Raw genomic sequence first — 23,171 nt, forward strand, 5'->3', positions numbered from 1 at the left:
ACCTTGTCGTGGTGGAGGGGCTTGCGTGCTCTAGTGATCCTAAGGGCTATGCTGAACAGGTGCAACCATATCAGACAGACCTTAGGTGAAGGGCCAGACAAAATCTGCTCCACAACCCATTCAAAAATGGTGAATACAGAAAAAATGAAATTTATGCCGGCTGAACCGTCGCCCGGATTAACAAGGGTTCCGTTGGATGCTATGGCTCCTGGGCATTCTACGCAAAATGAATTACAGGGCTCAACTCCCTCTGCTAGGCAACCAGGGCATGGAGCTGACAAGCTACTGGAAGAAAAACCCAAAAAGCGAAAAATCTGGACCAGGGAAGAAAACACCTCTATTATGAAAGCTTACTATCAGTCTGAGCCAGCAAAACATGGATTTCAAAAAAGAATGTATCAGATTTGGAAGATGAACCATACGGACTGTGACACCAGTGAACAAAGGTTAATGGACCAACGACGTGTAATCCTAAACCACAAATTTTTCACTACAGAAGAATTAATAGCAATAGAAGAGAAAGCAATTAATGGTCTGAGTACATCAACAAAGAAGAGTAACATCAAGAATGATTTCCAGACTCAAAAGCAAATTGAGGAAGAAAAGGAAGAAGAGGATACTGAAATGGATGAAGATAAAGAACAAGGAAGCACTAAAGAACAAACACCAACAGATAGTGCTCAATTAGCTGGAAAAATAAAGAACCAAATGGAAGATGATGAAAGAACACGTTTGCCAAAGCTGAACCAAGTGGACCGGAAAGAATTGAGAATTGTACTAAAAAAGGTTAATGAGGCTGTGCAAACTATTCGAACCACTACATTAGCCGAAACTAACCAACTGATGTATGCAGCAGCTGTCATAACCACCAAAGAACTGGGGTTGAAAATACAAAAGAACCAAAGAGGCAAGAAGGGGAAGCCTAAGTGGAAAATTCGGTTAGAATTGAAGATCAAAAAAGTACGTGGAGATTTGAGCAACTTGAAGAACCTAAGGCAAGGTCAGCTAAAGAACAAGCAGGTCAAAAGCAGCCTGGAAGCAAGATACGATCTAAGGAATAAGGAGATTGCAGTAGTAATTGAAGAGCTGAAGCAGAGGGTTGTTGCCATCGCTGAAAAGATTAAAAGGTATGAAACCCAAGTAACTCAGTTCAAGGAAAACTCACAGTTCAGAGCAAATCAGCACCAGTTTTATAAGAATTTAGAAAATGGAAACGGAGTAACAATAAATGAAAAGCCTGATAAAGAGAAAGCTCTGAAATTCTGGAAGAATTTGTGGGAAAACAACAAGAAGCACAACAGAAATGCAAAATGGATCAAACAGGTTGAGGACTCTATTAAAGTGCATAAAATGGAAGACGTGAAAATAACAAAAGCAATGGTGCAAAGACAGTCAAGAAAAGTGAAGAACTGGAGTGCACCTGGACCGGATGAGCTGCATGGCTTCTGGTTAAAGGCACTTACAAGTCTGCACAAAAGATTGGCAACCCAGATGAACCAGTTCCTAAAAACACCTGAAAATGATGGATGGATGACAACTGGAAGGACATTTTTGATCCAAAAAGATAAAGAAAAAGGAAACGACCCTGGAAACTATAGGCCAATCACCTGCTTGCCAACAACATACAAGCTTTTTACTGGTATCATTGCAAACCAAATCTATGGATACCTGGAAAGAAATAACTTGCTTCCTGTAGAACAGAAAGGATGCTGCAAAAACTCAAGAGGAACAAAAGATCAATTGCTGATCGACAAGCTAATCCTAAAGAACTCAAAGAAAAGACGAACCAACCTGTTCATGGCTTGGATAGACTATAAGAAAGCATTTGATTCAGTTCCCCATAGCTGGATCAAGAAATGCCTGGAAATATTAGGCATCAGCAGCAACATACAAAAATTCATGGAATCTTCAATGAACCTCTGGAAAACAAAACTTATGGCAAATGAAGAAGAACTGGGTGAAGTTGAAATTAAACGAGGCATTTTCCAGGGCGATTCCCTTTCACCCCTACTTTTTATACTCTCAATGCTACCACTGACAATCATTTTGAAGAAGATGAACTGTGGATACGAACTTGCAAAGAAAGGACTGAAAATCTTGCACTTGATGTACATGGATGATTTGAAGCTGTTTGGTAAAACAAAAGCTGAACTGAATTTATTAATTGAAAACACAAAAGAATTCAGCCAAGACATTAGTATGCAGTTTGGAACTGACAAATGTGCAACAATAGCAACCAAAGCAGGCAAGATCATAGAAGAGGATGGAATAGAACTAGAGAATGAAGAAATGATAAAGGCAGTAAAATCAGAAGAAGGCTACAAGTACTTGGGGATTTTAGAAGCCTCTGACTTAATGCATAATAAAGTCAAGGAATTAACTTCAGCCAAATACATTCGGCGAATTCGTAAGATATTAATGTCCAAATTGAGTGGAGGAAACATCATAAAAGCCATAAATACCTGGGCTATACCTGTGATTAGATACTCTGCAGGAATAATTGACTGGACCCAGATGGAGTTAGACAATTTGGACAGAAAAACAAGAAAGCTTATGACAATGAATCATGCCTTGCACCCTAAAAGTGATGTTAACCGATTATATTTACCAAGAGCAGAGGGTGGTCGAGGACTCCTACAAGTAACGCAGACTGTGGAAGAAGAAAAATGCAGCTTGAATGATTACATCCAGAAAAGTGAAGAACCAATGATTAAGGAAGTAAATAAAGGAGGCCTTTTAAAGACAACTAAAACAAAAGCAGAATATAAGAAAGAAGTAATTGAGCAGCGAGCTGAAAATTGGAAACACAAAGCTCTGCATGGCCAATACTTGAAAAGTATTGAAGGCAAAGCTGACCAGAAACTAACTTGGAACTGGTTAAGATCAGGAGTACTGAAAAAAGAAACAGAAAGCTTTATTTTGGCAGCTCAAGAACAAGCCCTAGCCACAAACTGTATGAAGGCAAAAATTCAACATGTTACCACCAACAGCAAATGCCACCTATGCAGTGAGAAAGATGAGATAGTCGACCACCTGATCAGTGGGTGCAGCAAAATTTCACAAACTGATTACCTACAACGCCATGACCGTGTTGCTAAGATCATTCACTGGAAATTGTGCCAGAAGTTTGGATTTGAGTACAGCAAAAACTACTGGGAACATCAGATTGAGAAAGTTTTAGAGAATGAGAAACTCAAGATCTTGTGGGACTTTAGGATTCAGACGGACAGGCACTTGGTCCACAACACACCTGACATAACAATAGTTGAAAAGAAAAAAGTATGGTTCATTGACATTGCAATACCTGGTGATGCACGAATTGAAGATAAGCAGCAAGAAAAAATCACAAAGTACCGGGACTTGCAAATTGAAGTTGAGCGACTGTGGAAAAAGAAATCGTGTGTTGTCCCGATTGTAATTGGAGCCCTTGGAGCAATACCCAAAGGGCTACCCCGCTATTTAGAAATTCTAAAATTGCCGGACTTGAACATTTTGACTCTACAAAAAACCACCTTACTCGGAACAGCTTACATCCTCCGACGATACCTTAACAGTTCCTAGGTTCTTGGTTAGGACTCGAGCTGCTGAGCTATTAACCAGCCTCAAAGGCTGTGAATCTCACTAAAGATTAACTAATAAATAATAATAATAATAATAATAATAATAATAATAATAATAATAATAATAATAATAATAATAATAATAATATTTTTGAATGTTCAGTTGATTGAATTTCATATTTAATGAATAAAGATAATAATAATAATAATAATAATAATAATAATAATAATAATAATAATATGATATCAACAATATAGGTGATACTTTGAATATATGAAAATGTTTATCAGTTTTCAAATATTCAGTAATACCTCTTCTTGTTACAGGAGCAAGAAAGCAAGTGGAAACATATGCCCATTGGGCAGCAAATATTTTTCTTTTCTTTTGAACTATAATATGAAGACATGAATTCCAGATTTGTGAAAAATGTTCTAATCCTCACTCTTGACGACTGCTAGATATTTCTTAAAAAGTAATTTATATGATCAACAGTCTCATTTTGGTTGCATCTATTATTCAGAAAACACTATACAGATTGGTGTCATATTTCTTATCTATTTATCCAATATGGAGAATGTGATGCTTCTTTGATGAAAAACCCAGAGTTATTTCATTTGTAACTAGACCTTTAATATATCTGCTGAGTCCAGTAATACAAGATGAAAGGAAAAGAGAAACAGGCATGGAGGGTGGGGGTAGCAAATTAGATTTGATCTATGGAAGGAGCAGGAACTGTTTTTTCAGAGAGAAGTTTGAGGTTCTAGTTGAATAAAGGTAAAGGTTTCCTCTGTCCAGTCATGTCTGATTCTAGGGGCAGTGCTCATCTCCGTTTCTTGGCCAAGGGAACCAATGTTGGTAGAGGACAATTTCTGTGGTCATGTGGCCAGCATGACTATATACCGAGGAGCACGGAATGCTGTTACCTTCCCACTGAAGTGGTACCTATTTATCTACTCGCATTTGCATGCTTTCGAACTGCTAGGTGGCCAGGAGCTGGAGAAAGTAACAGGAGCTCACCCTATCACGCAGCACTTGGGTCTTGAACCCGGACCATCAGCTTTCCAATTGACAAGCTCAGTGTTCTTAACCACTGAACCATTACGGTCCATTCTACTTGAATACACTTTCTCAAAACTTCAATATAGTAAGTGACCATTAAACATAAAACAAAATTAAAACAAAACATCAAAGAAATATGCTTTTGGCTTGGTTTGAAATCTTGTTTTGTCCATTAAGAAAAGCAGGTTTTCCCCCATCAGTTATATTGGTTACATTGTTTTGCTTCAATAATACATATAGACGGGATGAAGACAATTGTCTTTTTCAGATGTCCACTTTACCTGACCATAAATACAATTATGTGGGATCCAGATGCCTTCTTTAAACAATTCTCTTTCAGCAATATAGCAATTGCACTTAGACTTACATATCACTTCAGAGTGCTTTACAGTCCTCTCTAAGCGGTTTACAGAGTCAGCATATTGCCCCCAACAATCTGGGTCCTCATTTTATCCACCTCAGAAGGATGGAAGGCTGAGTCAACCTTGAGCCTGGTGAGATTCGAACTGCCAAATTGCAGTCAGATGGCAGTCAGCAGAAGTAGCCTGCAGTACTGCATTCCAACCACTACGCCACCATGGCTATTCTACTTTTCTAGTAACAAAATCTCTGTATTGTTACCAGATATTTTATGGGGAGACAGAAAGAAGGGTGTTTTCTCAGTATTTTTTAAGTCTATTAAAAAATTTGCAGCTGTAATATTTTAGATCACACACATAAAAGCCCCATTCAAACCTTCCAGTTTCCTATTTGGTATATAAGTGTGCCTGCAATGGACTTCCTCAGGTTCTCCTGAACACAGAGAGAAGCCTCCATACAACAGCAAATTTGCATTATTAGGAACTCCAACTGTGCAAAGGGGTGTAGTCTTATCCAAGGAAATGAACAGATAAATAAATACTTTAGGTCAGTCCAGTCATTGATTCTGGGTGGCTCAACTGAAACCTCCTTTCAGAAATGTCAGGGATTTAAAGTAAGGCCAGTGCATCTGAGGGCTTTCAGATTTATGTACAGATGGATGGATGCATATATGTATGTATTTCCAGCCTTTTTTATTTTTACAAACAATTCAAGAACATACACAATACTCTTTCCTCCTGCTCTTTTCCACACAACAACCCTGTGAGGTGGGTTAGGCTGAGGGAGAGTGACTGACCTAAGGTCACTCAGCTGGCTTTCATGGCTAAAGCAGGACTTGAACTCATGGTTTTGTGCTTTCTAGCCTGGTGCCTTAACCACTAGATCAAAAGTGTAAGTTCTGACTCTGTTCAGGAAGAAAGTATGAAAGGCTCTGAGTTATTTCTGTATGATTAACTTGGGTTTCCAATTCTGGGAGTCTGAGCTATATGAGTAGGGAAAGCTACTTAAACTTGTGTAGATGTTGGTAGGAGGTAAAAATATAAGAAACCAATGGGATAACTTCCTGTATTTCTGCTGTCCAATGAAAATCAGTTTTTGATTTAAATGCCAGAGAAATTGTCCAAATAAATGCTTACCAAGGCATTTTAAAATGATTGTGTGTGTGCTTCTGGTGTTTGTGATTATTCCTATAGTAGCTTTTAACTATATATTGACATATAAATAATACACATTTAAAAATACAGTTCTGATGATTGATGCCAGAAGAATTCAAGATCCTTTCCATTTTGGGGGGAAGGGGGGAGAGAGAGAAGAAATATAATAAACTGAAGTGAGTGTGGTAAATTAATTTGTTAAACACATTTATTGAATTGTTAACAATAACCAAACACAGTGTATGACCTTTGTAAAACAAGAAACAGAAAAATGGATTAATTCCAGTCTTGGCAGTTCCTACTACAGGTATGTGATGAGGGGGAAAATATTTCAATTTCCTTTATATTCTTCAGTGATCTATTTACAATACTTATCTTGGCATCTGTCCATTATTAAGCAAATGGAAAGACTATGATCCAGAAATAAATCTCCCTTACTATCTCCCTAGTTCTGCTTTGCCAGTAACCAATAATGAGGGTGATATGACAGCTTTCCAAGGATTACTTGGCACACAGAACACAAATCCACTTGGATGGCAGCAGCAAACCACCTTTTTAATGGAGTTATGATGGGAAAGAGAAGAAGGGAGAAGGGGAACAGAAGAAGAAGTTCATATATACAAAGTCTGAACAGTCTTTTCATTGTGGGCGATAGTAGTTTCAGGAAAACAGTATCAAAATTGTAATCATGGGAATGGCAGATATTGTCTTTTTTTTTTCTTATGACTGATCATATGAATACATTTCATTGAGCTGAATTTCCAACTTGGCATCCTTTTCTCTCAAGTGTGGCTCCATGAAGTACAAAGACTGAGGACTGAATGGGGCTGGGGCATTCTGTAGTATATCAATTCACAGTAGTAGCATTCCGTTGAGGTGAAAACTTCTTCCCGTTTAGTGTCTTAATTACTTCAGGAGCCATTCATTTACTGAAAGAGAAAAAACAACACCCAATAACCATGGGAAAATTTCCATAATGACACTCTTCCCCCTTTATTTTTATCTTTCTACAACTACAAATTAAAGATCACTGAAATATAGATTGTGGAGTCAGTTACTTAGGATAAAACCAAATAAATAAATAAATGTGTAAATAAATATATCCTAACTGGATAATAGTATACAATTTCCAGGGCTTTTTCCAGCATTTGAAATGCTGGTATGTCTGCCTGTGGATGGGGTAGTGGGAACAATGAGATAATGAGGTTATTATAGATTCTGATGTCCTGCTGGTAGAGGAAATCAAGCCTTGCCTTGAAATCAAGCTTTGGAGCCAGAACTTGTCAGAAGTGCATGTATTTCAAAAAAGAAGTCTAACATTGGTTCTTACAGAGGAGAGAAAGTTTTCGGGATTAGTGAAAGAGAATGAATATTTCATAATTGTTCACAATATCTCAAAATGTGTCACTTGCTTTACATTCAATCAGATTATTAATCCATCTAACTCAGTGGTGATGAACCTATGATAACATGTGTCAAAGGTGACACGACATGACATTTTGGGTGACACATCATATTTACATGCAAGCAGAGTCGAATTAGTTTTTTTTTTTTTTTTAAATTGACATACCAAGCCCAAAAGATTCGCCATCACTGATCTAACTTGATATTGGTTATACTAGGGTCTGGGCAGTAACTAAATCTGGGATTTTCTACATGGTCTTCATGGATCATTTGAAGAAACTAGCTGTATCAAGTGTTGCTTGAAAAAATGTGGAATTTTAGATATGCTGACAAGTTGAAATATTTTCACGTTATTATTCTTTGTATGTAATTGTAAAACGGAATGCCCAAGCTGCCTAACTACATCTTATAAAAATGTAATTTTCAAGAGAGAGTGTTTATTATCAAAGGCCTAAGAACAAACATAATTTTGAAAAGTAAATGAAATAGGAATATTGAGAGAAATCTTTCAGGTTGCCTTAGTCCAGAAAAGCATGGCCTCTTCTACTGAGCTCCAGTCCCTTGCAAACATTTCTTGTTAGGAAGGTGGCTTCCATGAAAACAGATGTATTCATGTTTGTCTTCCCATATACCACCCTGTTGTGTGTATATTTGTAAGATGGAATCATTATTATTTTGTCCTAATAAGCATTTCATAGGGCATGTCAGATATCTTGGGCTTAGCTCCTGCTAGTTATGGGGGTTCAGGTCTAAAACCCTTGGAAGATACTGTACAAGGAATACTGGTTTAAATTAGAACAGTGTCTTTCAAACTTGGCAACTTTAAGAAGTGTGGACTTCAACTCCCAGAATTCCCCAGCCAGCATGGAGAATTCAGGAACCTGAAGTCTACACCTCTTAAAGAAACCAGATTTGAAAAACACTGGATTAGAAGGTTCGTCAGGGAAGGGAGTGGGACTGGCATTCCAAAATAAAAGAGAAACAGTTGTTCCAGAAAGAATTGTGCTTTTAATTTCCTGGCTGCCAGTGTTTTTCTTTTTAAGAAAAGATTTCTTACTAAAAAAGCAAAACCAAAGAAAACTACACCCTATTTCTTCTCCTTGATCACCAAATAAGTTATGCCAACCTGGGAAAGAGGACTAATTAAGTCTGTGAACGCTTGTTGTGTTTGTTTTTGAACCTTAAAATCTGGGTTTTGTTGCCTATAAATGATTCCACTGTTTAGAAACCCAGTGCATGTTATGCAGAATCCTTTAGGGAGGTAATTGTCTCTATGATGTCTTTAGATTCTTCAAGGATATTTATTTTCAACTCCAACCTCTGGTCCAGCTCCTTTCATTCATACCCAGTAGCCAGAACTCCAAATATCACCATGCCAGACATGTTTTGCCCCCTCAGGAAGCATTATTTTTCTGAATGTTTAGAAGCCTCCTTAGAAGACTGAAAGAGCTGTCTTCTATAGTGGCAGAACATATATTTTCCACATCAAAAATCCCAATTTTAATCCTAGCATTTCCACTTACTCACCAGGAAGCGAGTGATTGAAAGATCCTTGTCCGAGAGTGTAAAGAGAGGTGATTAAAGTAGAAAATATTGGGCCTGACAAACAAACAATTTAACCTGGGATATGGTAGATCAAACCTTCCTAATCTGACATTGTAAGACAAAGGGGATTCCAAAACGGAAAACATTATGTTGAAATGAATATAGTGTTTGGAACATACCTCTATACTGTAGTTTCTGTGCTCTATTGTTTGGGCAATCTTTCCCTTGTAAACTAAAGTTGATGTTTGTTCGGATACATCGATTGTTGAGAGGCTGGACTGGTCTGAAGTTATCACTCATACTCAGAAAAATCTGTGAAGGCTGATTCTGGCTTAGTAACCGTAAAGAATGCATCTGCATAAATATAAAAAGTGAAGACAGAGTGAGATTGACTTTTAATCTTAATGTTTGAGAGCAAAATATGAGTTGCTAACTTAGGAAATGTTTAACAGATTTTTGATAACTAGGACCAGATGATGATGTTATAAAGGTTTTGTTTATTTGATGAGAGATGATAGGAGCATTTGTTTAAATAGAAAAGGAGAACAAAGAAAATAAATGAGGAAGAATTCAAATTGGGTTCATTAGGTATTTGTAATACAGGTTGTTCCGGATTTGCAAGAGATTGTTTAGTGACCATTCACAGTTACAATGGCACTGAAAAAAGTGATCAAAATTTGGATGCTTGGCAACTGATTCGTATTTATGACAGTTGCTGTGTCCCAAAGTTATGTGATCCCCTTTTGAGCCCTTCCGACAAGCAAAGTCAATGGGGAAGCCAGATTCACTTAAAAACTGTGTTATTAACTGCACAACTGCAACAATTCACTTAATAAATATGGCAAGAAATATTGTAAAATGGGGCAAAACTCACTTAACATTTGTCTCACTTAGCAACATGAATTTTGGGCTCAGTTGTGGCCATAAGTAGAGGACTTCCTGTAATTTTGTTATTTCTGATAATTCTTAATGGACTTTTGCTGATTAAGATGGCTTGGTGAGGTTTTAAAAATTGGTTGGTAGAGAAGGGGCTGCCTTATGCAATGAAGAGATAGTTGGTTTTATTTGAAGAGGTGGTGATAAGATATTAAGGTTGATTATACTTGCTAAGGACGAAGGGGGAGAGTTCTTTTTTCTTTCTGTGCACTTTTTAAATTCAATTTTTTATATAAACATATTTTTTCTTTTAATGTATTTTATACTATGTAGATTATATCCGTTTTACATGGATAATATAATCTTTAATAAAATTATTCAGCAAAGAGAGCAAAACATGAAGCTAATTATAATCTGGGACAATTGGTGAACAGGAATTTGGCCAATTATTGTGAGGGTGGTAATAAATCAGCACTGTAAGAATAGTCCAGAGCCATTTAGTATCTCTTGAGAGTGAATTGTACAGCCTTTGAATGTCATGGAAATGGTAGGTGGATTGACTTTGTCCATTACACACACACACACATACACACACACACACACACACTCACACACACCGTTTCTAGAGACATGAGTAGTTTCAGAGAATCAGTCCTACTCTATATCCAGTAGAAATTATTTATCAGTATCATTCTGAAGCTGTTTAAGATAAACTCTCGTTGGAGCTGAGAGTTGCCAGAGTTTTCTTGACAACTATCTGCTGCCACTTTTTTCAGGATTCAGGATTCAGTCTATCCTATGGCCCTATTTTTTCATGGTCTCTCATGAAAATTTTAAGCAGATCCGTTTTTGCTTAGCTTATCCAGATCAGTGAAAGGAAACTAGATGTTGTCACGAGCTGAACTAATTGAAGATAAATGGAATTATTTTAAATACACTTTACTTCAGAACGACTAAATATAGGATTGCAGCTCAAATCAATAGAAGGCATAGATTAGCATTATTCTTCACAATTCATTATTAGGAAGGACAAAATAGTGACTCATTTCCCTTTTTTTCAGATATAATGACCTTGAATACATGACAAAGAGATATTTTTTATAAAAGGAAGACTGCTATGACCAAGATAAGCTGCTGTGGAATAATGTTGCACTTGAATTAGAGCAAGGGTCTCAAACTCAATTTCACTGAGGGTTGCATCAGGGTTTGTTTGACCTGGGGGGGGGATGGGGGGCGTGGTCAGCTTGATGTCACTCGTGTCGGGGGCGCCTGTGGTGGCCAGAGTGCTTTGCCAGAGAAAATGGGCTCCCTAGTTCTGTTTTCAGTTGTGACGGCTTCCTGTGATCCTCTGCCAGCGAAAACGGAGCTCGGGATGGCCATGCATGGCCCTCCCGAGCTCCGTTTTTGTTGGCAGAAGCACCACCGGCTGGTCTTTCACTGTGGGCCAGATCTAAGCACCTCGCAGCAGGCCAGATCTAAGCACCTCGCAGCCTGGATTCGGCCTGTGGGCCTTGAGTTTGACACTCCTGAATTAGAGGAGATATGGCAAAGCTCTTCCCCTAAACAGGACTGTAATGTTTAAGGCTGAGATAAACCGAAATGGTTTGTCTCATTTTATGGGCAGCGGTGGGAGAAATTGAAAGAATCTCACTATGACAGAAAAGCAAGTCTTTTCCTTCTGTCAATTTTTCGAAGTTCCACTTGTAATTTATTTTTCTTTTCATCTTCTTGTCTTACTACCAAATGTAATAATTGTGCTCCAACTGCCATTACTTCTTCTGCCTCTTAGAAGGCTTTTGACTTCATTGTAGCAGTTTTGAAAGATATTTTAAAAAAGAACAAAAACATTAGTATTTAAGCGGGGAACCTTCCATTGCACATTTAGCCCTCTGAAGCACCCAAACATTTTGCCTTCTCCTTGAAAAAATGGTTAAACCTTTTACAACCCGTTCTTTCCCTCCATATGGGGTGGAGAACAGTGCTAATAACTTTCAAAAATGCAAAGTTTGAAAGTTGTGGGATTCTTTTTAACTTCTCTATTGGAGACTGGCTAATTTACCGTGGCTTTCCAGAAAAATAAGTACATATTTCTGAAGGCACAGCAATTATAAGAATTCATTATTTCCAAAGATAATGTATCATAGCCAATAAAGGTTTTCATTTTACCTGCATTCTTGATATGTAGACAGGTTTGTTCATTAGTATCCAACTTGCTGTTTCATAGCAGGGTGGAATTGTCATGGACCCATCATATGTAATGAAACTAGAGGTTTCAGGATAAAGTTCCTCAATATTAAGTCCCTGCAGTAAGTATGCATCATCTAGGAAATAAATGATGGTAAAATTATTATGAGAACAGAGCATTCGCATTTGTGAGATGAAGATCACCAACTGTCAGAGTTTAACGGGTAATTAAATGGATCTAAATCAGGAAAATGTTTGAATTGCTAGGCTACTCTGCCAACATTTATACATTGGAGCAAGTTAAGTTGTCTCTAGGAGTGGGCAATCTGCAGCTGCAAATCCTGGTTTGTTTCTCATTTCCCACAAAGCTTTTCCACACACGATGAGCAAAAAATGATATTGTGACTTCCTTGTCATTTCAAGGTGCGTGGTGTAGCGGACCATAGTTTACAAAGGAAGAAAAGTCCAAAGCTCTCTCCTAAAACTTGTCCTGGTGAACATTGGCTTTGAGATCCCTGCTACCCATTCTTGAAGCATGTATTTTAATGACACAAAGGATCACTCATAATCCTCTCCCTAGCTATTTGGGCTTGTGTAGCAGAGTGATGGCAACAGGTACACATAGTACACGTAATGTCTGACTGGTACTTGGTCAGGCATTACATCAGGGGTGTCAAACTCAAGGCCCGCAGGCCGGATCCGCCCCATGGGCTGCTCAGATCTGGCCAGCAGGGCTGCACTGGAAACAGTGAAGGACAGGCCTGTGGTGCCTCTGCCAACAAAAACAGAGCTCGGGAGGGTCACCCAGGGCTCTCCCGATCTCTTTTTCACTGGCAGAGGATTGCAGGAGGCTGTTGCAGCCAAAAACGGAACTCGGGAGCTGTTTTCACTGGCAGAGTGCTTGAGCTACCACAGGCGCCCCCCACAGGCATGACATTGAGTTGTCCAACCCCCCCCCCTTTGCAGGTCAAACACAACACTGATGTGGTCCTTAATGAAATCGAGTTTGACACCCCTGAATTACACAGACTCCTTATCTACAAGGGCCTATGGTCTGGTGTGACACTGTAAGATGTTGGGGAAAAATTGTCCTGACTAATAGGTAACTCATGTGGTAGAATGATGCTTGATTGAGAAAGTGTGAGAGAGAGAGACGTAAAAGTGCACAAGGAAATTGAGTGAAAAGGAAGCAATTGACTTACACAGGTGAGTGAGAACAAGTGAGGAGAGATAATGTGTGGATCCTCTGAATGGTGGACAGGGGCTTCCCAGGAAGTAGGAAGAGCATGAAGCTTCACTCACATTACAAATTTAGATCTGACAGCTGGCTAAAAGTGTGGGTGGGTAAAGTCATTTGCTAAAACTTGTGTGGCTCTGAGATCTCGGCCTTCTCAGAAGGGAAGGCTTGGTCTGTATATAGCATAAGCAGAATATTATGTACCAAAAATCAAAACGGAATGAAAGTTCTGCTAAAAAAAAGGAGAAAGAAATTACAAAGAAGGGGGTGGGGAGTAATTACATTAGCAATAATCAGCTTAGTTTCTATCCACATTGTTGGTAAATTAATTCTCATTCTTTAGTAGGACTTTCATTCCAACTGGATTTGTTTTGTTTTTTTCTACACTGTATTCTACCCACGCTATATAGAAAGCATTTTGTTTGTCAGAAGGATCTCTTCTCACTTAGCTTTTTCCTCATGATGTACTCCATTGTAATGTACTGTTTATGTAGCAGGCAGTCATAAGAAGATGTATGGAAACCATAAGGTGCAACAATTTTGCATTATTATGCTCTTGTGGGAAAAGTCCTTGGGCTTCCTCAAACCTATTGCTAATAATCTTCCAGAATGCCAGTAGTATTCTGATTTTGCAATAAACTTTAAGACCAAAAGCTAATAAACAAGAGGACAAGAAAATGTGATCAGAAGGAATTACATGAGGATCTTTCTGCTTTTAATCTAATAAAATAAACATTTACTGATATTCATATGGATATCACACACAGCTTAAAACTACAGGCTATGCTTTCTTTATGCCAACAAATACAGCTTGCTTCACACATACAAAGTCACTACTTCACACTTGGTTTTGAGGACAAAAGAGAGACTGCTTAATTTCTTTGAGGAAAGGCAGGGCAGATTAGAACAGTTAAAAGAATTAACATTTCTTATTTTGTTTCAGAGCATCATCGTGGGAGGCAGATTGAAGACACCCAGGAGCTAAATTTATGAGATAATTTAAGTGCAAGTCCCAACCAGGACTGGAAGGCACATCATGGGAGCTTGATCAAAGATATAATGGACTGATCCCAAATGCAAGATTCTTACTCTTCATATACTTTCTTGTTTTGAAAGAATCAACTCCCATCCTGAACAATGTAAAAGCAGCTGTGCTAGACCCAAAATGGCCCCGCAACAAGCAGGAACCTCACACAGCCACAAAAAGCCCCCCCCCCAAAAAAAACTTACACACAAACAACACAACACAACACAACTGGCTCACTCACAATGTAAAAACAGCTGTGCTAGACCCAAAATGGCCCCTGCAACAAGCAGGAACCTCACACAGCCACAAAAAACCCAAAAAACCAACTTTCACACTTTACACACACAAAATTCCACATACAGCTTTGTGAGATTACACACTAAATCTCAAAAAGCTGCACAAATATTATTTTATTTTATTTTTATTTTTATATAAAAGCAGCTAAATTTAAAACTTCCTAAACTTTAAATGCCTAGGTCTAAAAAAAGAACAACTAAAAAACCCCCAATTAACTATTTTTTTTAAAGCTCCCAAAGGGGAAAAAAACTTACCCAATAGAACAGGGGTCTCCAACCTTGGCAACTTTAAGACTTGTGGACTTCAACTCCCAGAATTCCTCAGCCAGCTTTGCTGGGAGTTGAAGACCACAAGTCTAGGCAGGAAGGCAGGCAGGCAGAAAGAGCTGCTCACCAATGAGCTTGATTGCAGGCAGGGAGATTCAGTTGCTTGTTGATGCATGGATTGCGATCGTCATGCGATCATCAGCTAAGATAATCAAGTTGGAGGCTCGGGGGTGGGGAGAAAAAAAGAAACTTTTTTTCTTTTACATGGCTCTGGCGATCCAAGCTGAGTTGCCTGATTAGCAGGCAACTCAGCTGGGATGTCAGAGCTTGGCTGGTCAGAGCCATTTAAAATGAAAAAAAGGCTCTGATGATCGCAGGGCTCAGCTGTGCATGGGGGACGGGAACAGGGATTTTTGCTACCGGTTCTCCAAACTGCCCGCCGCCATTGCTACCTACTCGCCCGAGCTGGTCTGAACCGGGAGCATTTCACCCCTGTCATTGGCACTACCCAAGGGTCTTTGTCCCTTCTAGTGGCAATCTGGTTCCTAAGTCCTCAGTTCATTCAGAATTGGTCTTATGCCAGGCCAGATCGTTTGTTTGTCTGGTGGCATTGATTTAGTTCTAACTGGCTGCCGTTCTCAGTGTTTTCAGGAAGAGGCTTTGCCTTTCATATCATTTGGTGCTGCTGCCTTTTTAATGGGAGATACAAAGGGATGAACATTGGAGTTTCCCTTATCCCAAATTTTAAAGGGTAGGCGTACTCCTCTGCTGAGCTCTGGTTTTCATCCCAAACTCTTTTCACTGAGTCTCCGACACACCAGAAAATTGCATGCTCAGTGTAGAACTGGATCTTTACAATAATCTCTTGATGCTATCTGCAAGTGGTGTCTCTGATGTATCCCCTGGTCAAAAAGGTCCAGTTCCTGAAAACCTCAGAGAATTTGGTTTTCAATCCTGAGGTGAATCAAGCGTGGCAGAAAGGGTGTTCATGTGTGATTGACAATTCACACAGAGAGAAACAACAGGAAACAGTCGCAATGCATGAGCTCCTTTCCGATCTCAGAGAGTCTGGTGAATTCCCCAATTGTCCAGGGCAGTGGGAAGCTCTTTCTGAGACAGATCTTGGCACCCTGGAAGCAGCATTTTGAAAGTGAGACAGATGGAGAGGAATGGTGCTGTGGCATTGTGATGGATTAGGGAAAATTTAGAGAACAGCACAATTTTTCTTTCAGCCAAGAGTCACAGTACCAAACTGCTACAGATTAAGTGAATTAAGTACCTGTAATATAGATAAGTAATACTGCATTCATTAGAAAATAGTTCTCTTTTTATGACCCTCGTGTTCTTTTTCCTCATCTCAAATAATTCCACCATTTCCCAGGCCTACCCTGAACATAAGAAAACTCCTCCCCCATCCCGAGCCAAATTTAAACAAATCACCAGTATTCAGGGGTGGGCTTCAAAATTTTTAGCAAGGGGTTCTCTGCCCGGTTGCTGGGTGAGCATGGCCATGGTTGACCTCCTGTACCATGGCAGGGGGGGGGGGTGTTTTTACCCTCCCTGGACTCCAGAGGCTTTCCTCGAGCCTCTGGGAGAGCAAAAATGGCCTCCCCAGGCTCTGGAGGCCCTCTGGAGGCCGGAAATGTTTCCGGCCTTCCCAAACTTCTGGTAGGTCCATTTTCACCCTACCCAAGCCTCCTTGCATGCCCTACATTTACCTGCATCCAAAACAGGCTGTGTGGGGACTCTTGGGAGGGGTGGGGTGCGGTGAGTGGGGCCAGCCAGGAGTGGGATTTCGAGGTTCTCCGAACTGCCCAGAATCTTTGCTAGAGGTTCTCCTGAACCCCTGTGAACCCCCAGCAGCCCACCCCTGCCAGTATTAAGAAGGCTCTAAAACAAAACCTGAGAACTCAACTGGGGTGTATCAGCAGGAAAATTCCTCCCATTGATCACTGGGTCTTAGTTCACCTCTGCCTGATGTCAGCTAGTATTGAGCATTCCTCCTGTTCTGCTGCTCAGCAACAATATTGTTTTATTTTACAGACCAATTCAGAGTTTACTAAAGCTTGTTCTGACCTAGGCTTCCTGATACAGTAAAAAGCACACAATTAGTTCCCAAACCCCCTTTTTTATTTTAATAGCTGTGAATTTCTTTCATTCACAGCATGTGCTGAATCACCAAGAGTTTATAAATAGTCCAACAGAAGTTTGTCACAGTCCTTCAGATAAGGCTGGTAAACACCCACCTTTATCTTTTTTGACATGCTGCCAAAAACCTAATTGGCAATTATCTTGGCAAGGCCACACAGAAACAGTCAAAAACAAAGCTTCAAAGTACAAACCGACACCATCCACAAAGTTGCTTCCTGCAAAGGCCCACATGCCTTTGCTCTTCCTTTATGTCTTATGGGAGGAGCCAATCATCTCCAAGCCTTACTCACGAGTCATCCCTTTTGTTTTATCTGTTCTTGCCTTCTGGCAGCTCTGCGCATGCGCACACTAGGAACAGTCACCTCCTGTTCCTCTGCCTCTCTGATGTCCGACTTTGGAGGCTCCAGAGTCCGCACATAACTCCCAGATGGCCCTGGCCCCATCTCTGCCTCCGACACAGAGCCCTCGTCCATGCCATCCCCAGACTCCAGGACTGGCCCCAGCCTCCTCACTGTCCGACTCTGCTGCCAGCTCCGCAGGCTGCTGGCAGACCACAACAAAGCTGCCACTACTACACAGATGCTAAAAGATTGCTCCGATCTGACTTCCCTCTCTTTCCTTTGCAGGTAACTTTAGATCTGAAGGGAAGAAGTCTTGGCTCAGATCTCGGTCACTTGCAACTCCTGTTTTTGAGCAACTCACCCACACTTATTCTTGAGCCTGACATGATGTCAAAAACCTTTTCGGAGAAAATGATTGACAGGACATTTATTTAAGCCTGAAGGAATGACAATATTAATGTTTTTGCACTGATGATGAGACTGAACTATGACAACAGAAAAAATGGGCAGGCAATCCATGCCAAAGATGACATACCTCCTACTGTTCTGAATGCATGGTTACAGCAGTAGGTCTTTGGCCTGAGGACTCAGCATGATACTTTTATTTCCAAGCCTAATAGGTGAGTAAAATGATTTCTGTAGTGCTGAAGAGTGCTGGGACTAACCAAATGCATCTCAACTGTCTTGGCAACTTGGCAACAGTAAAGGCAGATTTATTTTGCAATTGTTGACTGGTTTCTGTCTCATCCTAGTTTCTTCTCTCTTTCTGCTTCTTCCCTGTTCATTATTTATGAAGCATAGAGAGTGATGCTCAGCATCAAAGTGTTCAGTCAAAATGAGGTGTTTCAAATTTTAAAAGATAGTGGCTCCCTGTCTCCCTATGAGGTCCTTAGCAAAGCTACTTAAAATGGAGGCAGCAACCATTTAACAAATGAAACTACAAACAGGGATTCTGGGAGCACAGTCTTGCAAAAATTATTACATGATCATGTGACTGTTCCATCTGTTCGGCCATAAGACTGTGCTTGTCAATAGCTGCAGTCAATAAAACAATTAAGTCCGATCTTAGAAATTAGGGAATAGAAAAAAAAAATCTCATAGCTAGTTTTGATGTTTACGGAAGTCTTCCCTTAAAATGCAGGAAAGCATTTTCTCTTTGATCTGATCACTGCTTGAAATGCTCTCATTTCTCTCAATTGGCAGCAGCTTCCCAAAATCTTAGGGATTTTATTCTCTTGCCCTGTTGTTTGACAGTCTTAAATTAGAAATATAGGAAATTTAACTGGACTTTTAAATGCAAAGCATTTATCTATGGTATTATTTTTATATTGCTTTTTCAAAAGGTGTTTTATTACTAAAATACTTTAGTATTTTTATTTATGATTATTTTTGGCAATTGTTAAAAGTAATATTGCATTTTAAACATGTTATAATTAAAATTTCCTAAAGGGTGTTACATATTCATGTGTAATGTTATATATGCATTATATAGATGTATCAATTATGATTATCTTATAATGCTATATACTTTAAAAGAAAAAAGTGAATTATTATAAGATTTAAAACAAAAACAAAAAAAGAAAACCCCTATAGCCGTGATGGCACACAGCACCCTCTCTGTGAGCACATGAGCCGTCATCCCAGTTCAGCTCTGCCCTACATGCGGGCATGCCTCCTGCAAGCCAGCTGGTCTTCGGGTCTGTGCTGCACATGCGCTGGGGGCGTGGCTTGTGCAGGAGGCCATGCGTGCATGCACGGGGGGCAGGGTGCATGCAGGGGCCTCACACGCATTGCATTTTGGGGGTTCGGGCACATACACACGGATTCATGCCCATGCGCACACACTTTCGGCACTCGATCTGGAAAAGGTTAGCCATCACTGCCCTATAGTATGCTAAAGCACCTAAAATAAAAACATAAAAGGACAAAAACCACATAAATCATTAAAAAAAAAGATTTTTAAAACACCCTGGAAAAAAAATAAAAAATGGGAACTTAAAGCACATCTTGCAAATTGCAGTAATGAAATCTCTGAGTGGTAGAACACATGGCTTTGCGCAATTTTCTTGTCACTTTTGAGAATTGGTTTGCAAGTTACACTCAGTAACTGTTTTAATTGGACTAACTACACAGAAAGCACTGATAACCCATTAGGATCATTATGTAATTATCTATAGTGTTCATATTTACCTTTTCCCCTCCCATAATTGCACTATTACGTTCACCAAGTCATTAGATGGGATCTGCACAGAAATCTACCCTCTATCAAAATAATACACGCCAATCCTTCCTGTGTTTTCGCAATTCCTATATTCTTCTTGATGGACCATGTTTCTATAAAACAGCAAGCACCATCTTGCTTTAAAGCATCAACTGTTTATTTTGGACACTACCTATAACTGGTATCAGACTGATTAATTTCCTTTAGTGTGTACAAGCACTAAGGTATAGTATGTATTAAGTATTATGGACTAATTATGGTCAATGACCAGCAAGGGGAAAAAATCCAATTACAGAAACAATAACCAAATACTACAAAGACAGTGTGATTTGTAAAAGCTAAACTTAAAAACCAAAACAGGGGAAAATTGAACAAAATACAGTAAAGGATATAAACAGAAAACAGAAATGCAATGGAAATGCGATCAAAGGGAAAGCCGCTGCTGTGCCATCTTAGGGAAATTGAGGCAGAGAGAAACGGAGCAAGTAGGAAACGAACTGCTCTCCCTTATACAAGACGGGGGATTTAGAATAGAATAAATAGAATAGAATGAATGAGGTAGAAGGGGCCTTGGAGGTCTTCTAGTCCAGCCCGCTGCTAAAGCAGGAGAACCTATACTATTTCAGATAAGTGACTGTCTAGACCACGGGTGTCAAACTTGCTGCGTCACATTGCCATCACATGATATATCACGCCATTTTTTTGCCTTCACAGAGCTGGGGTGGGCGTGGCCTGTGTGTGACACATCCGGCCCATGGTCTGCCATCTCTTGTCTAGACTCTTCTTAAAAACATCCAGTGATGGAGTGCATACAATTTCTGGAGGCAAGATTTGTTAGGAGGGGCCTAAAGGAATGGCTGCCGTTAATTGGTGTAGAAAAGGCAGTGGAAAAAAGCACACAATAAAGTCTCTGGTACTTTCTGACCAGTGGGATGACCTCTCTCTCTGATTAGGATCCTGCTGTATCTTCCATCTGGTGCTGCTGAGGGCAAGGCATTCAGACAAGCCCAAGAAATGGCTCCACAGTGTGCTGGGCAAACAAGGTTGGATAAATAGTTTGTGGCTATAACAGGTTTCCAGTTCAGACCCCCTGAAAGTTAGCATACAAAACTGTCTGAGGTGTGATGTCAAAGACACTTGAAGGTTTTCAGTTTAAGCTATCTCTAAAGCAAAGAGTAAGTAGAAAGGCTGCAGTAATGCAGATCAGTGCAGTTTTAACAATTTAATAAGATAATTGCATTTGAAGTTGAACCTTCTTTGATTTTTATGACCATCTCACACTGAGTGACATACAAGGACTAAAACACAAAACCATGGTGTAGGACATCCTGGCATCCAAGGATAAAAGAATAACCTCACTTAAAAAGGAACCCATCAACAGCAGCAAAGCTTACCTAACCTCTTGACCCGAATACTTGAGGAAGCAGTCAGATCTTCATCTTCTGCTGCCCTCCAATCCTTGCTCATTTCCCTTGGTCAAGGCCAAGAGCAATAAGGCCATTGTTAGAACTAGAATAGATTATTCACAGGCAGTGCAACCGTCACTAACCTCACCACAATTCTCTTGCCTTTTGGAATGTTTTCCTTTAGTGTAGTCCAGGGGTCTCCAACTTTGGCAATTTTAAGACTTGTGGATTTCGACTCCCAGAATTCCCCAGCCAGCATAGCTTTATAGATTCATAGTTGGCTGGGGAATTTTGAGAGTTGGGAGAGAAAGTCCACAGGTCTTAAAATTGCCAAGGCTGGACACCGCTAGAGTAGTCGGTGGTCATCACTATTCAATCTGTCAGTATGATTAATTATAATTATACTCAGTACATTTTCCTACCAAAAGGAAGGAAAGCCATAACATCAGAGCTTTAAAACTACTGGCATGGAGGGGGCATATTTTCAAAGCTAATATTCAGAATATGGAAATGCTCACATAAGGTGCAAAACAACATCACAATCTTGTGATGAACATGGAGTTTAAAACAGTTGAGGCTGCAGATGCAATTACCAACACTATTTGGGAAACTGTTGGGAAACGCAAACTGGGTGATTACAACTCTTCCTGGATACAGATTGGGGTAATCAGAAATGTCATTCTGGGAAGCAGACAAAGCACTGTAGGCTTCAAGATTTCCTCCTTCACAGCCTGTCACATTGTTCTAAACAAGGTAGCCCAAATTATAAAAAGAGGGGAGGGATAAATAGTTCTTCAGATACGTCCTAGTAGCAAAATAACTTTTTAAAGGCAGACATTTATTATTTATTAATCAAATTTCTATACCGCCCTACTCCCGAAGGACTCAGGGCGGTGAACAGCCAAGATAAAATACAGATAATACAAATATTAAAAATCCCTTAAAATTATTAAATATTTTGGCCAAAACACATATTAAAACACCCAATTTATAAAATCACGAATTAAAAATTTAAAAGAGGAGAGTTAGGCCAGGCCAGCCTGCTGAAATAAAAAAGTTTTGAGAGCACAATGAAACGTGCGCAGGTCTGGGATCCTCCGTATCTCTGGGGGGAGCTCGTTCCAGATGGTAGGTGCCCCCACAGAGAAGGCTCTCCCCCTGGGGGCCGCCAGTCGACACTGTTTGGCCGACGGCACCCTGAGGATCCCCTCTCTATGGGAGCGTACTGGTCGGTGAGAGGCTATTGGTAGCAGAAGGCGGTCTCGTAAATACCCCGGTCCAATGCCATGGAGCGCTCTAAAGGTGGTAACCAAAACCTTGAAGCGCACCCGGAAGACCACCGGGAGCCAGTGCAGCTCGCGCAGGAGGGGGGTCACATGGGAGCGCCACGTCACTCCCATAACCACCTGCGCGGCCGCATTCTGGACCAGCTGGAGCCTCCGGGTGCTCCTCAAGGGGAGCTCCATGTAGAGAGCATTGCAGTAGTTCAGGCGGGAAGTAACGAGAGCATGAGTGACCGTATTTAACGAGTCCCGATCCAGAAAGGGACGCAACTGGCGAATCAGGCGGACCTAATAAAAAGTCCCCCTGGCCACGGCCGTCATGTGCTCTTCTAAAGACAGCCGTGAGTCAGGAGGACACCCAAGTTGCGAACCCTCTCCGTGGGGGCCAATGACTAGCCCCCAATAGTCAGTGATGGCACCAACTGACTATATCGGGATGTCGGAAACCACAGCCACTCGGTCTTGGATGGGTTGAGACTGAGTCTGTTTCTCCCCATCCAGATCCGCATGGCCTCCAGGCACCGGGACATCACTTCAAGGGCATCATTGGGGTGATCCGGGGTGGAGATGTACAGCTGAGTGTCGTCAGCGTACTGATGGTACTTCACCCCGAAACCACGGATGATCTCACCCAGCGGCTTCACATAAATGTTGAACAGAAGGGGCGAGAGGACCGACCCTTAACATTAATCAATTACATCATCATCAACGACACAGCAATTCACAACATTCTATTCCCTTCCATCACAAAGGGATCCGTTTTTCCCCTGCAGTAATAATATAGTATAATAAGGGGCAG

At 40.3% G+C, this 23,171-nt stretch overlaps 1 protein-coding gene across 2 annotated transcripts in view; it reads right to left on the reverse strand.

Annotated features, from left to right (window-relative positions):
* Positions 1-6,324: 6,324 nt before the first annotated feature.
* Positions 6,325-23,171, reverse strand: part of CA10 (carbonic anhydrase 10 (inactive)) — a 390,380-nt gene continuing 373,533 nt past the window's right edge. For both annotated transcript variants that reach the window (XM_034412468.3, XM_034412469.2), the window contains exons 8-10: positions 12,126-12,280; positions 9,263-9,437; positions 6,325-7,063 (exon numbers count right to left, since the gene is read on the reverse strand). In XM_034412468.3, the coding sequence (XP_034268359.1) occupies positions 7,041-7,063; positions 9,263-9,437; positions 12,126-12,280 (353 nt within the window). In that variant the 3' untranslated portion in view covers positions 6,325-7,040. The remainder of the gene's footprint in view (positions 7,064-9,262; positions 9,438-12,125; positions 12,281-23,171) is intronic.

The sequence above is a fragment of the Pantherophis guttatus genome, chromosome 2 (genome assembly GCF_059756535.1).
Source record: "Pantherophis guttatus breed Tessera chromosome 2, ASM5975653v1, whole genome shotgun sequence".
NCBI classification, from domain to species: Eukaryota; Metazoa; Chordata; class Lepidosauria; order Squamata; family Colubridae; genus Pantherophis; species Pantherophis guttatus.